At 44.7% G+C, this 24357-nt stretch overlaps 1 protein-coding gene across 1 annotated transcript in view; it reads left to right on the forward strand.

Moving 5' to 3' along the window:
* Positions 1 to 24357, forward strand: part of LOC119405289 (ubiquitin carboxyl-terminal hydrolase 24-like) — a 156659-nt gene that overhangs the window by 70946 nt on the left and 61356 nt on the right. The window contains exons 24-34 of the mRNA XM_049419464.1: positions 2008 to 2106; positions 3525 to 3632; positions 6687 to 6791; positions 7536 to 7621; positions 9102 to 9186; positions 11249 to 11419; positions 12893 to 13074; positions 18408 to 18576; positions 21255 to 21420; positions 22340 to 22495; positions 24127 to 24343. Coding sequence (XP_049275421.1) covers positions 2008 to 2106; positions 3525 to 3632; positions 6687 to 6791; positions 7536 to 7621; positions 9102 to 9186; positions 11249 to 11419; positions 12893 to 13074; positions 18408 to 18576; positions 21255 to 21420; positions 22340 to 22495; positions 24127 to 24343 — 1544 coding nt within the window. The remainder of the gene's footprint in view (positions 1 to 2007; positions 2107 to 3524; positions 3633 to 6686; positions 6792 to 7535; positions 7622 to 9101; positions 9187 to 11248; positions 11420 to 12892; positions 13075 to 18407; positions 18577 to 21254; positions 21421 to 22339; positions 22496 to 24126; positions 24344 to 24357) is intronic.

A 24357-nucleotide genomic window follows, 5' to 3' on the forward strand; every position in this document is an offset into this window, starting at 1 on the left:
AAAATCAGAATCAGAATTTTATTATTAAAAGTTGAGCGAAGTTACAAGCGTTTGGTATGCAGGAGGAGGTCCCATAGTCAAGAGGCTGTATCGGGACCTCCTGTACAAAATGAAATAAGGTGTAATATGCACATCATAGTAGCAACAGTAGCGAGATCAATCATTTAAGCAAAAAAAAACATAACATTCACAGAAAAATTATACATGTCATTACATAAACTAATACGCTTTTAAAATATCACAGCAAAACAAAAATGGTGAGACAAGAGGAAAAGAAAAAAACAATACAATAGTCAGATAATCTATATCCAAAATACACTGAACAACTAAGCACACGTACCTTAAATGAAAGACACAGTTACTCTTTCGTTATTCAGAATGAAATAAGGGCATAAACGATGATGACGGCGAAATTAACGAGATTAAAGTTCTCAGAGCATGATTTATGGATCTAAACCGATTCATTGTTTCTCTTTAGTGTCCCTTTAATGTTGTTTTTCCTAATCATTCGTTAATTCGGCATTCGGTTAATTCGGACATTTTTTTCTAATCCCGTGAAATTCGAATTAATGAGCTTTTACTGTATTAAACTATTCGAATTCGCTTCGATACGAAATTTAGATTATTCGAAATGAACAAATATATGTATACATTTTACCGCACATAACCCCCTGTAAAGGTGGTTTCACTGGAGCGTCTAGTTGCTGTGCCGTGAAACAACCCATCCAGGGGAAATCCGCACTGCTGTGAAGCCACACTTCAAGGTTAAATGTACATATTTTTTTAAGTTTAAAAGCGTGTTATATGGACTTATATGCACTAAGTATAGTAATTTTTAAATTGTAACGTCCACTTATAACTTGCGCCCTACTGCTATTCAAATCTTGATACTAATGAAGGCTGCTTCCACTTCATTTTAAAACAAAAAAGTGACATTCACTCATACCTAGTTCCAATCCTTCAAAATATTGTGCAAGGTTCATGACAAAAATGCTCATTTTTCTTAATAATATGCAGTAATTACTATTCGCTTCGGATTCGCTTCGAACCTCAAATTCACTATATTCACCCATCCCTAGGTAAATAGAACCTGAAGGGACCAAGAAAATGTGTTCCGTTTAATGGGAGTTTCATTTACTGAGAGATGAACAGGGGTGCAGAATTCAAGTACAAAACCTGTCTTATTAGAGGCAGTTGTTCCATTTAAGCAGCAATTTCGATGAACAGATTTATATTTATTTGAGAGTCTACTGTAAAACTTGACATTTCATGTCGCTGTAAAACAGTGAAAAAAATTCTGAAGCCACCTGTTTTTTCTTATAATAATAATAATAATAATAATAATAATATTCTTTATTTTGGCATGTGTACAAAGACATCGTTACATGCCACCGAGATGAGGCAAAAGCAAACAGACAACTGTTTCCTGGCTAGGCCTACATCCCGGCTCGTGAAACTAAAACACAACTGAAACGGCGCATGTACACTGAAACCTCGATATAATGAACCCGGATATAATGAAATATCGGTTATAACGAAGTAGATAAAGAATAGTCTTGTAATACATGCAGTGTTTGGAATATACGTTTATAACGAATTTTCGGATATAACGAAGTTATTTTCATGTAAGATGTAACTTCATGATAATGAGGTTTGAGTGTACTTTCATTCTTAGTTAAATGCTGTTATTGCACTGATTTATGTTAGTTTCCAGCACGGAACTACAAAAAAATGTAAAAACGTAAAAATTTGTCTTTTGTTTTTAGCAGTTGCTGTGAGATCGGGTGTTGTGTGTGACACGCATTCTTCACACTGTAGAAAATTAGATGCCTTTAATATCACTCGTAAATTGCTTCATGAAATGGAATTTAATTCTTCCTTCTTTCTGTTAGTATAACAGCATAGCATGAGATATCTTTTTGCAGTGTGTATTAGTGGTTTCCTCTGAAAATGTGTTTTTCAACTGCTTGCTCCCTAACTGTTCCCATCACATGATTGCATTGCCAGTGCCACAGCAATGCCACTGTGGGCTCCATGAAGGAGAAAGTGGCCCGGCTGTTCAAGCAGATCCCTAGCAACCTTCAGATCTCCATGGACGACATTCCGGTTTGTGCTCTTGCTCACTCCTTGCATCAACAACTATCTTGTTCCTACAGCAGTCTACCATCAACTAAGCAGCAGCCTTTTGTTATGAGGTGTCATAACAGGTTTTGAAACATACCATATTTTGTTTCCTATAATCCACCTCTGAATGTACGGTAACCCGCACCCCCAACCACAGCCCGTTGAAAACTTTTTAAAAAAGACCCCCGCATATTGTCCTGAAGACACCTTTTCAGCATTTTCATGAAGCCATCTTGCTCACTGAAATTTGTCTGTGACCTGCACCCCGACCAGCTCCAAATTCACTGTACTTTTTGTATGGGTTATATGCAAGAAAATATGGCGTCTTAGCACTTTGCCACAGCTGTGCACAGCCATTGACGAACAACAAGCACATTATAAGGAGTCTTCACTGTATATCGCAGTTTTGATTTGTTAATCTGGTATCTGTACCACCTCAGTAAAAAAACACTGCTCGTTCTTCTCAACATTTGCTGTGCAGTGTTGTGCAAATGTGGGAAAGGCCACCTCATGTGCTCGTTGAATTTTGCCTTAAGCAACCTTTTCCCTTTGATTTCCTGTCATTTCCTTGTGAGACATTTTGCACATACCCTAGCTGCATTTGTGGTCTAGTTAGAACATCTGTACCAAATCGTGATTCTGGTGGTCTAGGTAAGCTAGCCTTCACTTCCAGAAGCTTCACGTTAATCTGCAGATATCTGAAGGAAAAAATGTGGGCAGCTTGCACTAAGGAGGCAAGGCTGGACAAACAGCAGACCTGGTGGCCAACGCAGATTATTAGTAAAGTCATAATTAGCAAAGTCTTAATTGGTATGCTGTTAATTAACACTGGCTTAATTAGCATGATCCGAATTATCATCTTAATTAGCAAAGCCCACTGTCTCTCTTTCTTGTCTGTTTTTCTCCGCCTATTTCTTTCTCTCTGTTTATTTCTCTCCTTTCCCTTCTATTTCTCTGTTCTTTGCTTCTCTTTCATTTTCTTTAGAAGGCACAGGCATTGAAGAATTGCTTGCATTGCACATCCATTGTGTCAACCTCAATGGGTGTGCTAGCCACAGGCCTTAATATCCGCCTAATTACTAGGCGATACAGAAAGATGTACTATAACCATCCTAATTTTTCGATGCGAGTCGTCAAGAGCAAGCTATCTCTATTCATAATCAGTCCTGAGAAGAAGAAGAGATTGAAGATAGAGCATGCTGGCTGAGTTATTGCATTGCTAGCGCTAGGTGCAGCTTAGTTTTCTGGTCATGTGAAACGCGAAAATAGAAATAGAAAACAAGGGCAAAGAATGGTTTAGGGGCGCCTCCAATCACGACATGAACCGAGTGCGAGCGCGTTGAAGTGTGCCAAATGATTTGCTACTCAGTTTGCCAGTGTTGACATTCGTTCAACCTCAGCTTCCAAGCACAGAGGACCAGAAGAGGTTGTCACAGTACAAACTCAAGGACAACCAGAAGATCCACGTGAAGGTCATCGGTAGTGGACTGATCCTGCCATCCGAAATAGTGAGTGTGTTTACGGCTCTACTTTTGTGTGTTTACTGATGTGTTACCAACATGTCGGCAGGTTTTCTGCAGTACATTACCAAATAGTTATTAAGACGAAAGCCTTATGGTATATCTCATGAGTAAAAAAATCTGGCATAGTTGGCATCAACTCGAATGGGTCAAAAAAAGCTACAAAGAGCAAGTACTATGTCACGTGACATAATCAGTGACATCGTGTGGCGACATCACCTGATAACAATGCAATCAACTGAGAACGTCATAGTAGTTCAACGTCTATGAAGAGCATAGGCTTTAGCCTGTGCTCTCTTTAGCATTGCCTAAAAGGCCTGCGAGTTTTTATGAGAGGCTTACATGCACCGGTGGCATAGCCAGAAATTTTTTCAGGGGGGGTCAACCATACTTTATGTTTGTGCATGTGTTTTTATGTGTGCATGTATGTATCAACATGCAAAATTGAGAAATTTAGGGGTGGGGAGGGTTCACTAGTGCAATACACGAAGAAAACTCACGATTGAATGATGGGTTGTGGTGTGAATATGAGGGTACAGTAAAAGCTCGTTACTTCGGATTTCTAGGGACCGGAAAAAATGTCAGAATTAACCGAATGTCCGATTTATCAAATGGTCGAAATAAACACAATAAATGCACTAGTTTTTTCAACATACCTTTACTTAACAAAGTAATCGCGGATGCTTGTCTGTTTTCGAGCAGATATTCGCGCGGACACAATTTTTCTGAGCCCTTCAAGGTGCTCAGCAGCTCGCATGATGTCTGCAGTGTCCGCAAGTTCCACCCGTCATCCACGCTTCTCGGTTGGCACGGTAATCCACAGGAAGATTGTTGATGTTCTTAAAGCAGCGTGGCTTTTGAACCTTTCCGATAACGAGAAGCAGCAAGCGCTCTGTTCCCGTCACGTTGGTGGCTAAAAGTACGGTTACTTGTTCCTTGCTTCTTTTGCCGCCGATACAAGGATCCCCTTTCATCACTCTTCATCACTTCTTGTCGGGAGAGCCCATTATTCAGAGCACGCAAAATTTCTACTTTGGTGGTGAAGTCCTTGGCCTCGTACTTGGGCTGCTTCGCCGGCGTTGCCATCGGCATGGAGTGCAGTCGCACGAGAAGTCAGCACAAAAGCACCAGCAACGATCAAGCTAAAGGAGCCGTAGTGAAACGTTCCTTGATAAATCGGCGATCAACGATGCAGCACACCAACGGGAACAAAGCAACAAAACCCACATGCGAAAAAAAGGCGTTCAAGCAGTCTTAATCCAAGCCAAGTCGATAATTGATGTCCATGGCGATGCTGCGTTTGAGCTTCACTTTTGTTCCGAATTGTTCTTTTTTCGTTTTCGAGCCTTGCCAGCGGCCCGAAAGTCGCCGAATGATCCGATTTGCGGTCAAATCTGTCCGAAATAATGAGCGCCCAGTCTCATAGAGTGATGCGTGTATTTACAGGGACCAGATGACGTGTCCGAATTAACCGATTTTCCGAATTAACGAGAGTCGAATTAACGAGCTTTTACTTAATACAGTTGAACCCCTTTATAAGAGACACACACCAGAAAGCAGTTCTTGTCCCTTATATGATATGCCTCTCTATAAGAAGCACATCATATCAGAGGCGCAGGGTGCCGCATTGTCATTTTCTGATGAACCCCTATTTTGATGTAGGCACAGTGCTGTCTCTTATACCCAACTGTGTCTTACATCAGCGTCTCTTGTAAAAGGGTTCAACTGTAATACAGTGCAGTCCACTTATAACGATATCAAGAAAAATGAAAAATATGATCGTTATAACCGGTGATCGCTATATCTGGACTGCCGAAAAAAAAACACCGCGGGACGTATCTTCGTAGCTCCGATCCCGAATTTACCACTTGCACTAAAGAATAGATGTTCTAGAAAGCAGGATGTCAAAAACAAAGTTTTATTTTAAGCTCCAACGAGAGCGTCAAGCTTTAGGCGCACCTAAATATCTCAACAGTCTTGAAGTAACCGTGCGCCATTGCATGATGTGCGAATGGTGCGTGCCGTTAACCACCACGGCGGCAAGAGCGCACACGCAAACACCACAAAAACTGCACAAGCCGGCCAAAGCTCGCTTCATGTAACGGAACATCACGAAACTTCATATCAAGGCCGGCGACTAGGACGGGCTCCTGTATGGCGGCGACGGAGCACGGCTGACATAACGACCACTCCGATAAGTCTCAAGTGCGAACAATGACCCGCCAACCACAACGGGAGACTTGCAGGTGTCCGCCAAGTGCCTGCACGGCCAGCCTGGTGCCTGCGCTCAACACTCGCTTCGTGCTACAACGGAACTTCCGAGGAATTCAAAACTAGCGTCGCGGCACGCGCGCGGCCGGCGCGGGGCGCACAGCTTTGTCGGCACGGAGGCGGGCCGACAAGATGGTGTCGGTGACGTCATGGGTGACGTAATCATGACGTAATTCTTTGGGACGCTGCAGCGGCACGCCGACTTGCTTTTCGCCTCTTTTTTTCTTTTCTTCTCCCTCTCCTTTCGGTGCGATTGTGGGCCACGCGCGAGTGCTGAGGCACAACATGTGCAGCTAGCGCCATCTTGTGGCTCGCTGCGCAAGCTCGCGATGGCACTCGGCGCGTGGCGCGCGTGGGCTGCGCGGGCGGGCGGCACACGCAGCGCGGAAATGGTGGCAAATACGAACTCGCGTAGGTAAACGTTTAGCCCCGTCTCGGCATCGTTCATTTCAGGGGAACTTGGAAACGCAAATGTAACGATTATTATACACAGAAAATGCCGCCCAGACGGCAAATTTTGATCGTTATATCCGATATGCGGCCGATAACATATCGTTATATATGGTTTTTTCCCTTATAGACTTAATGCATAAAATGACACACATAACTCGATCCATCGTTATAACCGATATATCATTATATGTGGTATCGTTATAAGTGGACTGCACTGTACAGTCATTTTGCACAAAAGACATAACGTTTCCACATTCTGCAGTTTCTTTTGTTTGTTTTTTTAGTGCAACTCTCTCCTTTTCCTTTCTTGTCTTTTAGGAGGAGGACACGGTTGTTCCACCAGCGACGTCTCAAGTGTCTACGATGGCAGCCGCAACCGCCTCTCCCTCGGCTGGTCAGCAGCCATCGTTTTACTTGGAACAGGTGAGGTCTAATTCCCACCAAGTGTAATAAAAAGACATTCAGTCTTTTCTTGTACAGCATAGCATGCATCCGCTTGGCAGCTTTCACATTTCATTTCAACTTGCAAGCACAACTTATGCCCGTAATTCGAACAGTGTAAGAAAGACATAATGAAAGGATGATGAAAGCAAGAGAACAGAGTCATTTTACTTTGAGGGAAATTGAATTTTATTTATCACATAAATACCTTTGCTCTTAGCGGGCAGAAATAGCCCAAAACGCCCAGCACTCCTAGGTGCTTGGGAACCCTCGACTTCACCATTCCTTACAGCATGTGGTACGAAGGCTCAGCCTATCTTTAAGGCGAAAGCCTTTGATGTGTCATATTTGCATCTGTCCGTCCGTCCATGCCCTGTCACGGTGCCAGCTGTGGCCTCTCCCCCTCACACTCTCTCAGCTATCACGTGATGGCACAGCAGCGCATAGCAACAGCTGCGCGTTGCTCCTTCCAATGCGCATTGTGGAACTGTTGCACAACGTGGCGGCAGTGTCTGTCAGCGGCGTCCGTCCGTCCGTCAACGCGCAACAGTTGCGCAACGAGGCAGCGACATCTGTCGGCGGAGTCGAATGGCCACAGGCTTTCGCCGAACACACTTTGGAATTTACAAAGTGTCCTTCAATCTTTTTCGTTGCTACATTATTTCTGGGCAAGTGGCTTCATTGTTTTTTGTTTGTTTGTTTGTTTTTTTTTTCTTTTGTTCTTAGGAGAAGCAGCTTCCCGGTGTGGTCATTTCAAGTGGCGGCAACGTGTTCGAGATGTTGTACCAGCTAGCGAGCATGGACGATCCAAGGTTTGTTGCTGTCACTGCCGTGACATATTTGTTTTAATGATTGTGTGAGAGTAGAAACGTCATTGATCCATGAACTTGAAGCAAAACATTGAATTGGTTCCTTTCAAACTTGCCACATGTACAGGTCGGTCCACTGTTAAAGGGAACACTCGAATGAGCCCCCTTCATTTTGCTGGCCCCCTCATTCCAAGTGGATGTGGAAACGTTGTTTGTTCAAGGTACTGGTCTGTCAAAGGGAGTCGGAACTGTCAACCACCAGTAGTCTTATGTAAATCTAAGCCACTGTACTGTTGCAAGAGAGCGATATCCTGACATGCCCTGACCGCAATTGTTCCCTTTAACAGTGGACCGACCTGTACATTTGTTGTGAGCATTTCTGCAACCTTATTTGCATGCTGTGAATCACGTCCAGGCCAATGAGGATAATGAAAAGAACAGGAAATCCAATAGAAAAAATACTGCCCTTGATTTTCTTTTGGCCGGAAGACAAGGTCAGCACTTTATGAATTGTTCATTATGAAAGTGCTAAAATATCTGCCATGCAGATGTACTTTCGAGGAATATGCCCCGAACATGCGCAGCACAATGTTTGGCACTTATTCTATTGTAATAGTAATTTGACCCTGTTCTATTGATCTATTCTATTCTATTAGACACTAATCAAGGCTGCATTTTTATTAGAACTGGTAAATGTTACAGACAACCACTACGATTAAACTAATGGGACAATGGGAAAATTTTGAAAGGGAAATTTTATTGTGAAATTAGTTGTGGTCCACAACAATGAACAGAATGGGCCAAGCATTACACAAACATAATTTTTTTCCTCATTTAGTTGACCTTCACGACTGATCTTTTTGTGTGTGGCCTACTACAACTGCAATCTGCTACTGTTAGGAGCCAACTGAACATGTCCTGACCCTCCTCATGCATCATTTGCTATCAAACCGTCGCTAGAATCCTGCGTGAGCAGGATTCGCCGTAGTGAGAGTCATCTAAGGCCATGACATTGTAGGGCCTAAAGTGCTCCTAGTAGTGCAAAGTAGCGACTGCACACAACACAGTAAACACATTGTGCCTTCACATAGAATGCCAAAGCTCTGGTCTACTCGTGGCAAATGGAACAAGCTGAGGAACCGAGGCTTGGTTCACTATGCAAGGCTAACAAGTGGACATGTTTGTACATGTCCAACGCTGATGTTTACATCTTTCCTGTGCGCGGCCACGCGAACATCAGTGCACACAAGCGATTAGGAAGTCCTCCACCAGTTTGTCCTATAGGGCAGTCCCATAGAGCACGCTAACAAACATGTGATCGGATTGAATGGGATGCCGTCTTGCAGCCTCCTAGGGAAGGAAGCAAGTTCGCCTTCCATCTCATTATCTGCATTATCAGGTGGTGCTTGTACCAGAATACTCGTGTCATCCGCGATGTTTGGCTGCACTTTACTTATTCTGATATTTTTGTTTTTTCTTCCAGGATTGCCGAACAGGTTCAGACACTGCTGCACCTGATTCCTCCCGACCCTGCGGTGATCGACGCACTCGACCAAATCTGCATGAAGGTGTGTGTCATCTCATTGCATCTAACTTTAACGTGAGCTCCAGTGTAACTGACAAGTGATAACTGATAAAAGTTTATGTTGGGAATGCTAGAAAGTAGCACTGCACATCCACCCAGTACGCCCGCTACTTCAACTCTGTGAATGTGCTGCTGCAGTGGCACAGTGTTCAAGGCGCTCAGCAGCTTATCCAAAAAAGGTGTGGGTTCAATCCAGGGTTGCCAGTGGTGGCTACTTTTCGCCAAATTGGCGAATTTGAGGGGCCCGTGGCGACCTAAAATTATGAATGGCGACATGGCGAATTTTTGGCGATTTTCGGCTTAGGTCTCCACCGAGTTTTGAATCCTAAGCTCAGTGTCTTCCCAACGAATGAGCGGCAACATTCTCAGTATTTTTCTTGGTTTTAGACCCACGAGTAGAATGTGCACATTATACGCGTCATTCGGTATGTCCGTCCTGTAACTCGTGTGTACCTCCTCAATTCATCTAGAGAGATAATAAAACGTTTATTTGATGTTCTGTCAAAATAAGACCACTGAGTGGGATCCTTAGTTCGGGATGCCATCTAGATGCAGGAGGTACTGGAACGTCCCCCAGCGACATTCTAGCAAAATGTAAGTCAGCGGACTGCCTTGCAAACCGCGAGGGGGCAGTGATTGACTATAGGTTTATGGCTTTAGGTGCTTTAAGCTTATCTGAAGTTTCGCATCTGAAGGGGCAAGACGACGGGTTGGCTGCGTGTTCCGACCATTTGTTCTGCCAAAGCTCCAACTGCTCTGAATAGCTTGGCAACTTATTCACTGTTGCAGTACCCCCAGTTCAGCTCGCAAAGACTGTTTTGGAATAGCGAAGAGAGGCGGATACGCGGCTATTTCTGCTATAAAAATTATTTATTGAGGCATTTTTCACTGTTCTCGGTGAGCGTGTGCAATAAAAACAATTGCTATATAACATTTTACATTGTTATACAGCAATAACGCATCGGATTGACGCGTGTAGATATAAGTAACTATAAGAAAGGGTCGGTGATGTCCGGTATCATATTAGTTCACACTGAAAAGGTGTAAGACTCACTAATGATCGGTTCCTGTAAGAATTCTGTCGTGTTACCTTCAATAAACCTTTTAATTCTTTTAATTCATATAAGGCTACGTAAAGCTGTCTGCAAATAATGCTTTCACGGTTTTCGCCCAAGGTTTATACGACACTTTTAGCTTTGAAACGAGAGGACAGGGATGGAAGGATATCATGAGGGTTTCGTTCATTCACCCTTGCGCCACCACGCACATTTTGCGGCTAGTCGGAGAAGCAGCACCATGCACTCCCATGGTGAAGCGGGCGATACGACTGGCATCGAGAAACGTCAATATAATTTAAGGGTCTTGGATGGTACTGTATTCTACGGGGCTATACGTGAGTGGAAATTTTTATTACTGGGTATGCCGCACATATCTAGAATGGCTACGTTTTTGGCGAAATTTGTAGAAAAAATGGCGACTTTTGGCGACTTTTTTGCTCGTCGTTTGGCGACATTTACTCGAAAGTCAGTGGCAACCCTGGTTCAATCCCAACTGTGGCAGTCACGTTTTGAGGGATATAAACCGTTTTCATTGGAATCAGCTGGCCACAAGCTGTTACAATAAGGTTAGCACAGGATCTTCCATGATTCTTCGCTACAAGATACCGGCCCCACGGATGATCTTTCCTTGTGTCTGTTCCTTCCATAATGCCATTTCATGGCTCGCACAGTTTATTCTGGAACTAACCTGGCCACCAACAATAATGCTGAAATCTTTGATGCCACGTGTATAAATGCCGACGTACTTTACTGCTGATCAGATTATCGACGAACAAAGTCTGTGCTTGTTGCTTTCGCTGCACTTGAGTTTTGCTTCTTTTACTGGCCACAAGTTCGATCGACAAGACGTTTCATCTCTACTGACTGCATTTTCCTTTCTCCACCATCACAACTGTGTGACATTCTATATTCCATTGCACCAGTTTTTGCGTTACTGCTTCACATTGTGCCATTCACACTGTTGTTCTTTTGGTCGTCTTCCTCTAGTCATCCCCGGCAGCGCCACCAGTGCCACCTCCCAGGCTGTCGGGCAGCCCCAAGAAGAGTGGCTCCCCAGCACCAAGGGAGAAGACACCAGTTGAAGGGTCGGACGTCGTGCTTCGCAGGTTGCTCGACCCAAACGGGAGAAACCCCTTTCGCCTACTGTACAATCTACAGGTATGTCGCCGCGTTGCACCAAGAGCGCATTTTTCTGGCCCTCATTTTCTGTATAATTTTGGAATTGTCTCCCACATTTTCTGTCGCTTCCAGTCATCGGTAATCTGATGGGAAGTGGTTGTCATTGGAAGCACGGCACTTGCATAATGCTTGTCCCAAGTGCACTTTTTTACTCAACGCTGGCACTCAACGGCACTTCAGTAGAGAATAAAAGTACTGTAGACTTAGTAAACGGAAATCTGTTAAACGGAACTGCTGTTTAAACGGAACAACTGCATCTAATATAAATGGTTTCATACTTGGATTCTGCACTCCTGTTCATCTCTCAGTAAACGGAACTCCTGTTAAATGGAACACATTTTCTTGGTCCCTTCAGGTTCCGTTTAACGAGAGTCTACTGTACATCACATGCATCTCCATTCTAAAAGGCACTACATTTAAATGTTATTGACCATGAAATGTCACTTCAGTTCCTCATTCAATGCAAAGCATGCAGTGATGCAACGGAAAATCTGTTGCGAAGCAAAATAAAAAGAATAAAAAAGATGCGGGGCTTGCTATGCAAACATGACGCACTCCCTCGCCTCATGCACTTGGGAGAATGCAAGAGAGGTGTGCCACTTGCAGATGCTAGCAAACATTTAGATAGAGGGATCTCGCCTTCTGGACGTGTGGTAACAGGAAAGCTCAGTTTCTTTTAACCTGTCTAATAAGGAACTGATTTGAAAAATTGCTTTCGTAAAACACTGCCCCTACGTTGTCATGCAACTTCCATTGTGTAATCACTTTTCAGGGGTCCTATAACAACAAGGAACATTAGTAACTGGCTGAATGGTGTTCCAAAGAAATTGGCTTTTTACTAGGCTTGTGCGAATATTCGAGCACTTCAAATATTTAAACGAATATTCCAGTATTCGAATTCGCTTTGTCACAAATTTAAATTATTGGAAATTTCAAAGTATTCGTAATGAATGAATGGACTGCATGTAACCCGCCTGTAAATGTGGTTTCACTGCAGCATAGGTGTGCGAAGCCGTGAAAACACCTGTGTATCCAGAAAAAATCCACACTGCCACGAAGCCCCGCTTCAAGGTTAAATGAACATATTACCCTCACATCGATTAATCATTTTTAAAGTTTAAAAGCTTGTTATACAGGCTATACAAGCGAAACATATTTTACTGGTTATCACTTGCATCCTACTGAAATTCCAATCCTGCTACTATTCAAAGTTGCTTCCACTTCACTTTGAACCAAAAAGAATGACATTCTCACATGCCTTGTTCCAGTTTAAAAAGAGTATTTTGCAGGTTAGTGGGTTTATGACAAATGCGCTCATTTATTTCTATAATACGTAATGTAAACTATTCGTACTATTCAATTCGAAATTATTCGACCGAATCACTATTAGCTTCGAACCTAAAATGTACTATTTGCACAACCCTACCTTTTACGCTTACTTTGTACATACAGGTGCTGAGTGCACGGCTGATGCCGACCAACCAGGACGCTTGCTCCAACGTGTTCTGTGAGAACTTCCTCCAGGCAGGTGGTCTTTCTCACGTGCTTCGCGTGCTGCACAGGGACGGCCTTCCCCAGGACGTGGACTACGCCGTGCGCCAGGGCATCTACTTCACTGCTCTGCAGATAACTAGGTAAAGATGGCCAATTCATACTTGTAGGAAGCATTGCTGCAACGTTTGGCGTCAATTTTAAGGAAAGAAAGTGCCTCTTTACTTAAGGGGGGACGCGGCTTTCGTATCGCGAAAAATGGCAAAAAAATCGATTTTTTGAAAATCACATTTTCAGTTTCTGTAGCCCTTTTTATATCCGATTCCAAAATATCTTCACCGAAAACCGCGTAGAAGTGCTATAAAAAAATTGTTGCGCCTGCCGAGGTGGCGAAAATTATTGGGGAAATCGCAAAAAAACATTTTGATTTTCAAAAAATCATAGCTCCGCAACGACGCCACCGGGCGCCGATATCTTGGGCTCATCGGAAAGCGCATTTCTCCGTCTTCAAATTCCCCGCCGCAGCTGGCTCATCCCTTCGAAAACAAGCGCACAAAAAGCAAATGTTCGAAGGTCGTTTCGAGCCCTCCGATTGGCCGCGTCCGCCATGTTGCCCCAGCGCGCCTCACCATTGGTCCGATGCTCGCTCCGGGAGATCGTCGTCTGCAGCTCGTGCGTCTCGAGCTCACGGCTGTCGAAAGTCGCGCTACTTCGTTGCGTGTTCGCAATCGCTCTGTGTTCACGGCTCGACGATAACTTTGAACAAAAACTACGTTTTAGTTTGGAGCTACTAGCGGAAGCTCGGTGGGATTACGATGGCGCGCCGCACATCGATGCGATGGCGCAAACATCGCAAACGCGCGTCTCGGACCGACTTTCTAGCGTTGACTCGTCGGATCCGTGGTTGGAGGTTCTGCTTATGCGCACTTCGGACGTCGTGACGATGATCGCAGGACGACTCTTTGTACTCGCGACCACGCATTACGTACTTTGAAACATCGGGCACCGCGGCCGGCGCGTCTACTGCTCGGAGTCGTCACTAGGCCTAACTCCGCTCACGGCGTCGGCACGCGAGACGAACCTCGAACTTTGCGGACAAGAGCAACGCGTTAGCGGACTCGCGGCAGTGTGCTTCTTCGCAAGGAACGAAGCGCTTTCCCCGCCGGCTTCTCGGTACAGCGGATGGTCATTTCACGCATCGGCAGCGGACCCCACGGCCAAGCTCGTCGCGCAGCGGGCGCGCGTCGGCGTCCCGCAATGCGAGGCCAAACACGTTGCGCGCCTATTTTTCGTCGCCGCACCTAGGCATATTGCGCATCGTCACCGAATGCCGCCACCCAGCACATCGCGTGCCGACTTCCCGGACTATGCGGCCGAGCACTTAGAGGTGAAATAAAGCACTGGTGATGCAATTTAGGCGCGCTTGGGGCCCTGCTTGGTATCGCCGTAAGCGCTCATGAATCATCTGAAAAAATCAAAGCCTCGCAGAAAACCGTGTCCGCGACCGGGTGAATGATGAAGCGCATTGCAGGCGAGGTTTACAAATTAGCTTGACGAGTGAAACAGGGAGATGAATTCATATCTGCCCAGTTCGCGTTTTGAATAAACTGCTAAGGAATTCCTATTCCACCAATGTCTTGGCCATTACTGCCTGTTATTTAGGAGGAAGTGATAGGTTGCCATTATGAGAGCCGCTTTAGTATCCTATAAAAATGATTCAATGATCAATTGCAATCAAGACTGTTATGTTAATGAGAGCATGAATACAAGAAAGCTGGCAAATCATCATAGTACATGACCTACTTGCATTACAATATCTTGTTTTTTGTCATGTCTATTACACCACTTCATAACTTCGTTTAAAATTCATGCTACATGTTCTTTGTATATCAGAAAAGGATTTTAAGAAAAAAGAAAGAAAACAAAGGCACAACCGATGAAAGGCCACATGTCCAGGAGGTCCAACCTTATAAAACAACTTAAAGATCACAATCTTCTTGTGTTTTAGAGAAGCAAGGCACCTCAAACTAAAGACAGGGCACTCAAGAAAGTGCACATTACGAAGGACTCAAAAGATTACGACCCCAGTGCGTTTTGATGAAGTAATATCGTTGGTACAACTTTAAAAGCCGTTTTCTCAAAACGACTTTTCTTGCTTCCTGCTTCGCTTGTTCCGCTGATTTCTCACTGACCGCTGGGTCTATTTCAGTTCCGTTTTTTGTTCTATATTCCTTGAAGCACAGTTCAGGGCGTGACATTCTTGCTTTTTCAGTATGGCGTGTTGATAATTAGCTATTTGACGAGTTGCACAAAGCCTCGATGCCTGTTGCGCAGTCACCTCATGAAAAATGAAAACTAAAAAAAATTTTGTTGCAAATAAAAAAATCTAAGAATGTCACGCCCGCAATCAGACATCTTAGAATGCATAGCACTTTGAACGAGTTTCCTATCGCATTTTTTAAGCGAGTCAGACTCGGAACAAGAGCAGAAGGTGAAATATATTGTAAATCAAAAAGTTGTAAAGATATATTCATGAAATTTCTACAGTAGCATTAAAACAACATTTCAAATAAGTGTGCCAATTTTCATCAAAATCCATGAAGAAATAAGGAAGTTGGTACCGAAAGCCACGTCCCCCCTTAAATCAGCTTTTTTTTTTTTATTATTATTTACTGCCAAAATGTATACTGTTGAACCTCTTTCATGTCATGTGCGACCTCTTTATATAAAGAGGCCGCACATGACATGAAAATAACTTCATTATAGTTTTTGTTCATCATGAATGTACCGTATTTACGCGATTCTAAGCACCCCCCGATTCTAAGCACCCCCCCTGTTTTCACTATAAATATTTTGGAAAAAAGTTTGCTTGCGAATCTAAGCACCCCTCTTTTTTATTTTTTTTTTTCCTTTCTGCGAACACGGCGCAGTCAGGGCCGCCAAGCGCGCCCTCTAGTCGCTAATCTCGGAAGCCGCCATGTCGTATGTTGCTAGGTTCACACAAGAGATGGCGGCACAAGAGTCGGCAGCAATCCAATCCGCAAGTCCGGACAGGTTGCACTGGCTTCGCGGTGGCGGGTGGCGTGCTTACGTTTCTTTGTCAGTTGTTCGATAGCCCTGACATCGGTCAAAATGAGTGCAAAGAGGGCATCCTACAACTTGAAGTTTAAGCGTGCTGCGATCGCGTTTGCCGAGGACAATGGCAACCACAGTGCTGCTGCAGAATTTGGCGTGGACCGAGCCTGTATCATCAGGTGGAGGAAGCAGCGGGACCAGATTCTCAAGGGCGCCGCGACTCGCAAGAAATTCACGGGACCGCGCAAGGGCCGACACCCCGAACTCGAAGAGGAAGTCTGCGAGTTTGTTCGCAGCGAAAGAAGCAGGGGCTTCGCTGTCACTGCCGATGCCCTACAGACAAAGGCGATGGAGATCGCGAGGAGAATGGAGATTCCCCGCGCCGTGTTCCGTGCTAGCCGTGGCTGGGCGGAGCGCATGATGCGAAGGAATGGATTTTCTTTGAGACGCCGGACCACGATATGTCAAAAGCTGCCAAGTGATTTTGATAACAAACTCGTTGCTTTTCAGCAACACGTGCTGGATCTCCGCAGATTAAACAGCTACGATTTTGGCCAGATCGGCAACGCCGATGAGACGCCCGTTTTTTTCGATATGCCGAGAGCATGCACCGTTAATGAGGTAGGAGCCCGGGAAGTGAGGGTTAAGACTACAGGGTATGAGAAGCAGCGTGTCACAGTGATGCTGTGCATTACAGCTGACGGCCGCAAGCTTCCGCCCTACATTATTCTGAAGAGGAAAAACATGCCCAAAAATGAGTGTTTTCCGAAGGATGTCATCGTCCGAGTCCAGGAGAAAGGATGGATGACAGCCGAGCTAATGGAAGATTGGATCCGGGTTGTGTGGCAGCGGCGCCCCGGGGCACTGCTTGGGGAAGCTTCAGGTACGCGGTCCATGCTTGTCTTAGATGCTTTTCGCGGCCACCTCACCCCGGATGTGAAGACCAAGCTGCAAAAGAGCAACTGTGACTTGGTCGTGATTCCAGGAGGCATGACACCAGTACTGCAACCCCTGGACGTTTCGGTGAACAAGCCGTTCAAGGCCCACCTTCGACAGGAGTACGAAGAGTGGGTCCAGAACCCCGAGCGAAAAAAAACACCGACGGGAAAGTTGCAGAAAGCGTCCCCGTCCACCGTGGCGACATGGATTTCGGACGCGTGGAAGCGAATCAAAGTCGACGTTGTCGCGAAGTCGTTCAAGAAATGTTGCATCACGAACAACCTGGACGGCACCGAAGACGATGTGCTGTGGGACACAGAGAGTGACGGGTCGAATGGTGCGACGGACTCGAGCGGTGCGACGGACTCGAGCGGCAGTGATAGTGACTGACCTGATACACAAGTGGTGTGTTCACTGTGTGAACCTATTTTTCTTTTCATTGTTTTTGAATTAAAATGCGATTTCTCGCGTCAGCCTCGTTGATATGTTGTCGCAAAAGGGGGTGGGGCTGTGCGGTCATTTTTCGATTTTTCGAATCTAAGCACCCCCCCTAACTTTTAATATCGCGATCGTGAAAAAAAGGGGGTGCTTAGAATCGAGTAAATACGGTATATGTTTTGCTCTGTAATAGGTACGAGACAATCCTTAATTCACTATGTTGCATCCGATCATTTGTTATTCACTTAAACCTCGTTATAACGAAATTGAAGGGGCATCAAAATTAGCTCATGACCAATATTTTGTTTCAGCTGCAGCGGGCATTTACTGCAAATATTTGGCACAGCACTTACCCAAAGCAAATAGCGGGCGAAATAATGTCTCGCCGCACGTCAGTATGCATCCAAATAACCACATTCCCGAGATAAAAAGAAAAAGTCACGCACCTACTTTATTGCAGTTCAAAATGCATAACTCGCATTTAAAACTGACTTAGCTGGAATTGGACGTTGATGCATCTTCGTAATGCGAGCGATGGCTTGCTCAGCTGTGGCCCCTATGTTCACGCTATCTTCGCTGCCCTTGTAAGCACTGAAGTCGTGGCGCAGCACAGCCACCACGTGTAGTGCCTCCGAACTGTTAAATACAGTTGTCACATTGTGCACAGTCTCAAATCCGCATTGCGCACTGTCGTGACGTTGGCTCAAAATTTTATTTCCTAGCAAAATTTGTTTGTTATATACCGTAGCATGCAAATTTCACCTTGCTAAAACGAGGTTTTAAATGCATTGGTCTTTATGGGGAATTTGAAGGGGAGTTACGATTTGCTCTTTATATCCATTATTTCGTTATATAGCCCGTCTAGTTATAACAAGGCTTCAACTGTATCAGCATACGTTGGATCAAGACTTTGCTGTACTGGTGACGCATGTAAGGGTGGGGACAGTGTAGCCTAAAGACAAAGGCTATGTTAAAAAATAATCCAAAACATATCTTTGGCACTTCTCGTCTCTCTTGCCGACAGGTTCCTAATTTGTGGCCAGAACGTCCCGCATGCTCTGCAAAGTTCGTCCATATCATCCGTGTCGACTACCTGTGGCGCGCCATCGCCCGTGAAGCCTACTACACCAAAGAAGCTACAGGTGGACCTGGTCCGAATGACCCCCATTTCAACGATGACACCCATCATCAAGGTGAGTTTCTTATCTATAAACGAATACCTTTCGCGTCAACATGCCTTCATTCACTGAAGCAATTTGCAACCCTCGCTTCTGTGTTCCACAAAATTGGCACAGAAACTGTATTACTCGTGTCCTCGTCACTTCAAGTGCCGTCAGCAGCAAGGGCCTTACAGCTTCCTTTAAAGTGCCATAGCATGAAAAGCATGTCTTGTCACTGTAGGCAGCGTATTGGCTGTAGTGCACACTTCAGGGTTTTTTCTTTATACCTATGAGCTGGCTGGACTGTGATCACCTTTCGTGATATAGCCAGCAGGTTTGGCGCCAGTGCACAGGCTTCAGTAGAAATATTTTCATTGCTCAACAAGGTTTTTCTGTCTCCTAGAACCATGGCAGATGAATTCACGATCATTATCGTAATTGTTACGCACAGCAATGACACATTTCTGAAGGCATGCAATGCCATCGATGCAGTGTCGTGCATGACAGCAGATATGGAATAAAATAGCGTGAGGGGATTTTTGTCACTCTCATATGATTAACTGTTGATGATTGCGGCGATGCAGACTTTGTTTCGGTTGAATGCTAGTGTCCCTCCCCCCCCCTCCTTTTTTAAAGACAACAGTCTTTCTTGGGATACTTAAACACAGAAATTTTGGTCTGTCTGTCTTTCTGTCTGTTACACGATTCAACCACACAGCCAAAGTTTAAGCGCTTGCTGAACACCCAGCCACCTTGAACTGGTAGCTGCAATCATAGTTGTGAACATTGTCGACCAAAATGCAAATAAGTCGATCCCGGATATATCGAACTCGGATATATCGAATTATTGGCTATATCGAACAGTTGAGAAATCCCCTTGAATTTCCCATGCAAAAGTATGGGGCTGGTGTGCACGTATATCGAACTCCCGCACAGCGAAACATCCGCTATATCGAACGCTGCTCCGCGCCGAAGCCCAGAAAGTGCATTTTTCCTAACAAATATTGATCATTTTTCGGCCGCATTCTTATAAGTTCCAGTCCCTCGTCTCGCGCAGGTGACGAAATTGCGTTGCTCTAGTTCGTTGCGCAGCGCTTGTCAGTTCACCGGTATATTTGACGCGAGGTCCGCAGGTTTTAACGCATGGGCTAGTGTTTTGCAAAGAAGCTGATTGCCGAGGGCACCAAAATGAGACTTCGAAGTGACTTCGCAGTCTTGTGTTGTAATGTTTGCATTCCCTTCCTTGTCTGTTCGCGCACAATACCATGCGGGCCCGCAAAGCATGGCCTTCGAGATCCGCAACCTCGTAATGTATTTTTAGTGTTTTCGGTTTTAAAATGCAGATCTCAGAGGCTACGCTTCTTTTCGCATTGCTCGCCGAAGTAGCGGCTGCCTTCTACAAAGCCACAAGTGCCATCAGTATCGCCAACATGTCGACGGTGGAGAAATGTTTCCTCGTTCGTGCAGTGTCGTTAGCGTTGTCTCTTGCGGCATGTGTACTTCTCGCTTCGTTCTTGATAAATCTTCATTCGGGAGTCGAACTAAGCATTGTGCCGCTCATAGCGATGAAAATGATGACCGGTGCTTGGAACAACGTCAAGTAAAGCACCATCGTGCACTGTTTCCTTGCGGGCCTTGGTGCCAGGTGACGACTTTGGGCGCGTCATGACCGCCGACTACGGCGTATGGTGCGTCAGTGAATTTTGTGACTTAGTAGCGTTTTCGGGTGCCGTATCAGACGGGTGCACAGCGAGTGACTTTATCAGTGCAGATGACGATGTAGCTGTTTCCGATTGCATCGATGCCGAGGTCATAGCTGACGTTGCCGGTGCTGCGGAAATGGACCCATGCGGTTTGAAGATGCCAGCCGCCGCTGCCACCGCTAAACCCTTTACCGCGCTACAGAGCTCGCATCAGCGTTCAGCGTCGATCACCGCTGTTGTGGCCGATGGTGCTGAATTTACTTATTTGTAAACCTTCAATGATATTGACGATGACTAAAATAAATTCACGGCGCGCAAGAAGCAAGACATGTTTACGGACTATTTGCATGCGAAATAAAGTGCCCTAACTTGCAAAAGGAAAAGTTCTTGCTTTGTTCTTTGGCATATGTGAGCGAATCGTTATGTTCGCGCTTTTTACAATTTCGGAAAACTGTGTCGAGGCCTGCAGTGCTTTAATTAAAGCCTTAAATACGCATATTTTGTATTTCGAATTATCAATATATCGAACTATTTCGCGGTCCCCTTCGAGTTCGATATATCCGCGATCGACTGTATTGTGCATATCTGAGGCGCAACATCAATGCGTAAGTATCAGGTGCTGTGTTCCTTTACTAGAAAATACATAGATACGTAATTCTAAAGACCCTAGTGTTTCTTAGGCTGCGCTGAAATGGCGCAGAAACGACCGGCAGAAAAAAAACAGCCAGCAGAAGACTATCATCTTTTGCGACATTTGCAGCGAAGCACGCAGATACGCGGCCTTTTTTTTTTTTTTTTGTAATCTTTCGCATCGCATCTTTACGGCACTCAGCGTGCCCCAGGAGCTGTGTGAATCATGCAACACATGGCCACATATTTCCAAATGAACGAGCTAGATGCCAATAAATGTTTGTTGTGCTTGCCGGGACAAGGACAAGTGCAAATTATCACTTTTTTTTTAATTAACAAAGTCAAGATTTTACAGCGCCTTCGTGCATTTACCCGCAGACGATGAGCCGTGCCTTGCTCGAGGAGGTTGTGGACTCGCTGGTGCGTGTGGCGTGGGCAGCCGCGGCAGGTCAGCTACGCCTGACCAACTCACCGTTGCCCACACGGGAGGGCACCCACTTTGCAGTCACGACAGCAGGGAGGCGAAGCCGCCAGAGCAGCACAGGTAAGGACATTGCATACCTGACTTCGTGATGGCTGGCACAGGAAATGCCACCCACTACTCCACTCGACTGCCCAGACTCTTTAGGGAAGACAGAGCATTTAGAATGGTCAATTTGGTACAACTTTTTTCCTTTGTCCTGTTTTCTTTCTCTTTTTTTGCAATGTCCAGGTGTTTGTTAATTATCTTCTTGAAAGAAAATCAAAAAAAATCTGAAGTAGATATTGAAAAACTCAATTTTTTTATTGTGATGTTGATAACAGTCAGCTAGATAATCAAGCATTTGTAAGTACTTGGCACTCGGATTGTGTGGCTGGAGTGGCACATCGTGGAGGAGGTTCGCAATAATGAAAATGGACGTTCACCTGTGATTACTACACTAGCTACAGTGAAGCCTGCGAAGGTATTTTAAAGGTCCTCTTGTACCACTTCCACTAAAATATAATACACAAGCAATTTTCGTGGGTTCAGAATAAAAACGCTCCTGAATGTATTCTTACCATATTAAAAAATTTTGACATTTGCTATGTTAACAATTAGACCGAAACTAACTTATGGATTTGTGTGTAAAATTTTCTGAGATCTGTAATTTTTTGTGCTGATTTGAATAATTGTTGTGAAGTTTTGTGGTGTTCGAATATTTCGAATAGTAGAAGTTCAGTGCGTGTCTATTCGAATAGAATCTTCTATGTTTCGAATATTCACACGCTTCTAAAAATGTCTTATTTTATACCCTGTTAAATTCACAAGTATGCTTCTTTTGAATCACTATGCCACCATTAGTTGGGCAGGCCACATTGCAGGAAAGCTGGCTTTAGAGTTATGGAACGGGCCTGTTGCATTAACAGCACAGCATTTTCTTAGACATCAATTCCCATCAAACTGTAGCTCAAATGACCCGTGCTCTTGTCTGTGCAGGCAGTGCTACAAGCAGCGGTCAGCGACGGTGAGAATTCGCTCGGTCTTCACGGTGGCATCTGCGTCAGCCAGGACACGGTGGATCGCAAGGACGCCCTCCTGGCGCAGGAGGCCCTCAGCTTCCTGTTCTCTTGCCTGGAACTCAGGGAGGACGTTTCGGGTACTTGCGTGTTTCCCATCGTTGTTAGTGCTTTGTCTCAACAAAGCATTGGGATGGATGTAAATCTGGCTGAAGCAAAAATTAGGTAGCCACTGCAACATATTATGCTAGTTCAGTCTAATGTAGGCTCAATGCAACGAACATTGATATAACGAATTTCTGAATGTGACGAAGTTGTCTCAGTTCTTTTCTTCATAATATCAGTTCATAAAGACTACTAGAGGATTTTAACATACACACAGTAACTAAGGTATAGTAGAAGCTTGTTCATATGTTTCTGAAAAAAAGAAAAAACACAGGAGAAAACAAACTATTTGGGCAAACGTACAATCCAAATTCACTAGAACATCCCGCAGTTTCACTTGACAACCATATTGCGAACATTGGCACCAGAAATTCCTAAAAAACGGGAATGTATCAACGATGTTTCGCTGTATTTTAGTGTTGTAAGCAATTGTGCTATAGTGAGATTCAGCTGCATACAAAATGGAATAGCTGCCATGTAAGTACGGTTCGTGAGCCAGACGAGAAGAATGAGCTGTGGTAGAGCAATAAAAAGTAGGGGTGTGCGAATATTCGAAATTTCGAATATTTTTCGAATAGTGTTTGCTATTCGATTCGATTCGCACTGAAATTTTACTATTCGAACTATTCGAACTTCCCAAAGACAAATGCAGTCAACGTCAGATTGAAAGTGACCCCTTCAGATTTTCAATATGCTTCACCTCATTACAATCTCGTATTGCGGCAAAGCTGCCTTTCAAGCTCCGTTACGGTCGAACTTAGCCAAGAGACAAAGTCCGGTTAGAAATGGTCCCTAGATTTTCAATATGCTTCACCTCATCACACCCCCGTATTGCGGCAAAGCTGCCTTTCAAGCTCCGCTACGGTCGCAAATGTATTAACTCAACGCTGGTTCCAACATGGAGATGAAAGGTGTGGCAGAGTTGGGGGCTCAATTAATGCTGTTTTGGACCTGAAATTTGGGCAGGAAGTCCGACAAATCGGACGCCGAAGCTTTCTAGCATCCAAAATTTCAGATGTTCTTATATATCGACGTCTACTTGGCAGATTTGGAACTCCAAACTTGAAGGGAGCACACCCTTGTCCGCCACATCAGTTGGGCTTTCACAGAAGTTGAAAGAGGAGGAGAAGCTGAGGAAATGGCATCTCTGCCTATCACGTGTAAAGTGTTGTCGGCAACACTTTGGTTGCACCAAATCATGTACATAAATACAATTCGGCCTCTACATTGCCTCACTCTTGATAAGAAAGACAACTATGAAATATGACCCCACCAGCGCTTCATCAACCTAGCGAAAAGAAACACTTTCATGTTGCGATCTCACAAGAACATACTTAGGGATTCTCTGCAACTTTTTCTGTAACTTCACTTCGAATTATTCAAAAAATGTTTGAGAAATATTCGAAAATTATTCGAAATTATTCGATTCGATTCGCACTCAATCTTTATTATTCGAATTCGCTTCGCACCCAAAATTTTGCTATTCGCACAGCTCTAATAAAAAGTTTAAAACAGAGCAAGATTCATGTTTTTTTTTTTTTTTTTTTCAAACAAGCAGAAGAGAGAAGAAGCCACTTTTGAGCTTTTCGTAATTTGCACGTTGCAGCCTGGTTCTGTGAGTTGCCCTGTGTGCGTGACTTCGTGCTGGACGTGCTGCTGGGCTGCGGCAGCGAGGAAGTGCGGTGTGCGGCGCGCGACGGTCTGCACCGGCTGAGCCGCACGGTCGGCCAGACGCCCCTGCGGCCGTTCCTGCTGCAGCTGCTGCTCAAGGCGCACCTGCCGCTTTGGGTGCCATCAAGCTACACCCGAGGCTCTAACCAGAGGTCAGTCATGGGGG

The sequence above is a fragment of the Rhipicephalus sanguineus genome, chromosome 9 (assembly GCF_013339695.2).
Source record: "Rhipicephalus sanguineus isolate Rsan-2018 chromosome 9, BIME_Rsan_1.4, whole genome shotgun sequence".
NCBI classification, from domain to species: domain Eukaryota; kingdom Metazoa; phylum Arthropoda; class Arachnida; order Ixodida; family Ixodidae; genus Rhipicephalus; species Rhipicephalus sanguineus.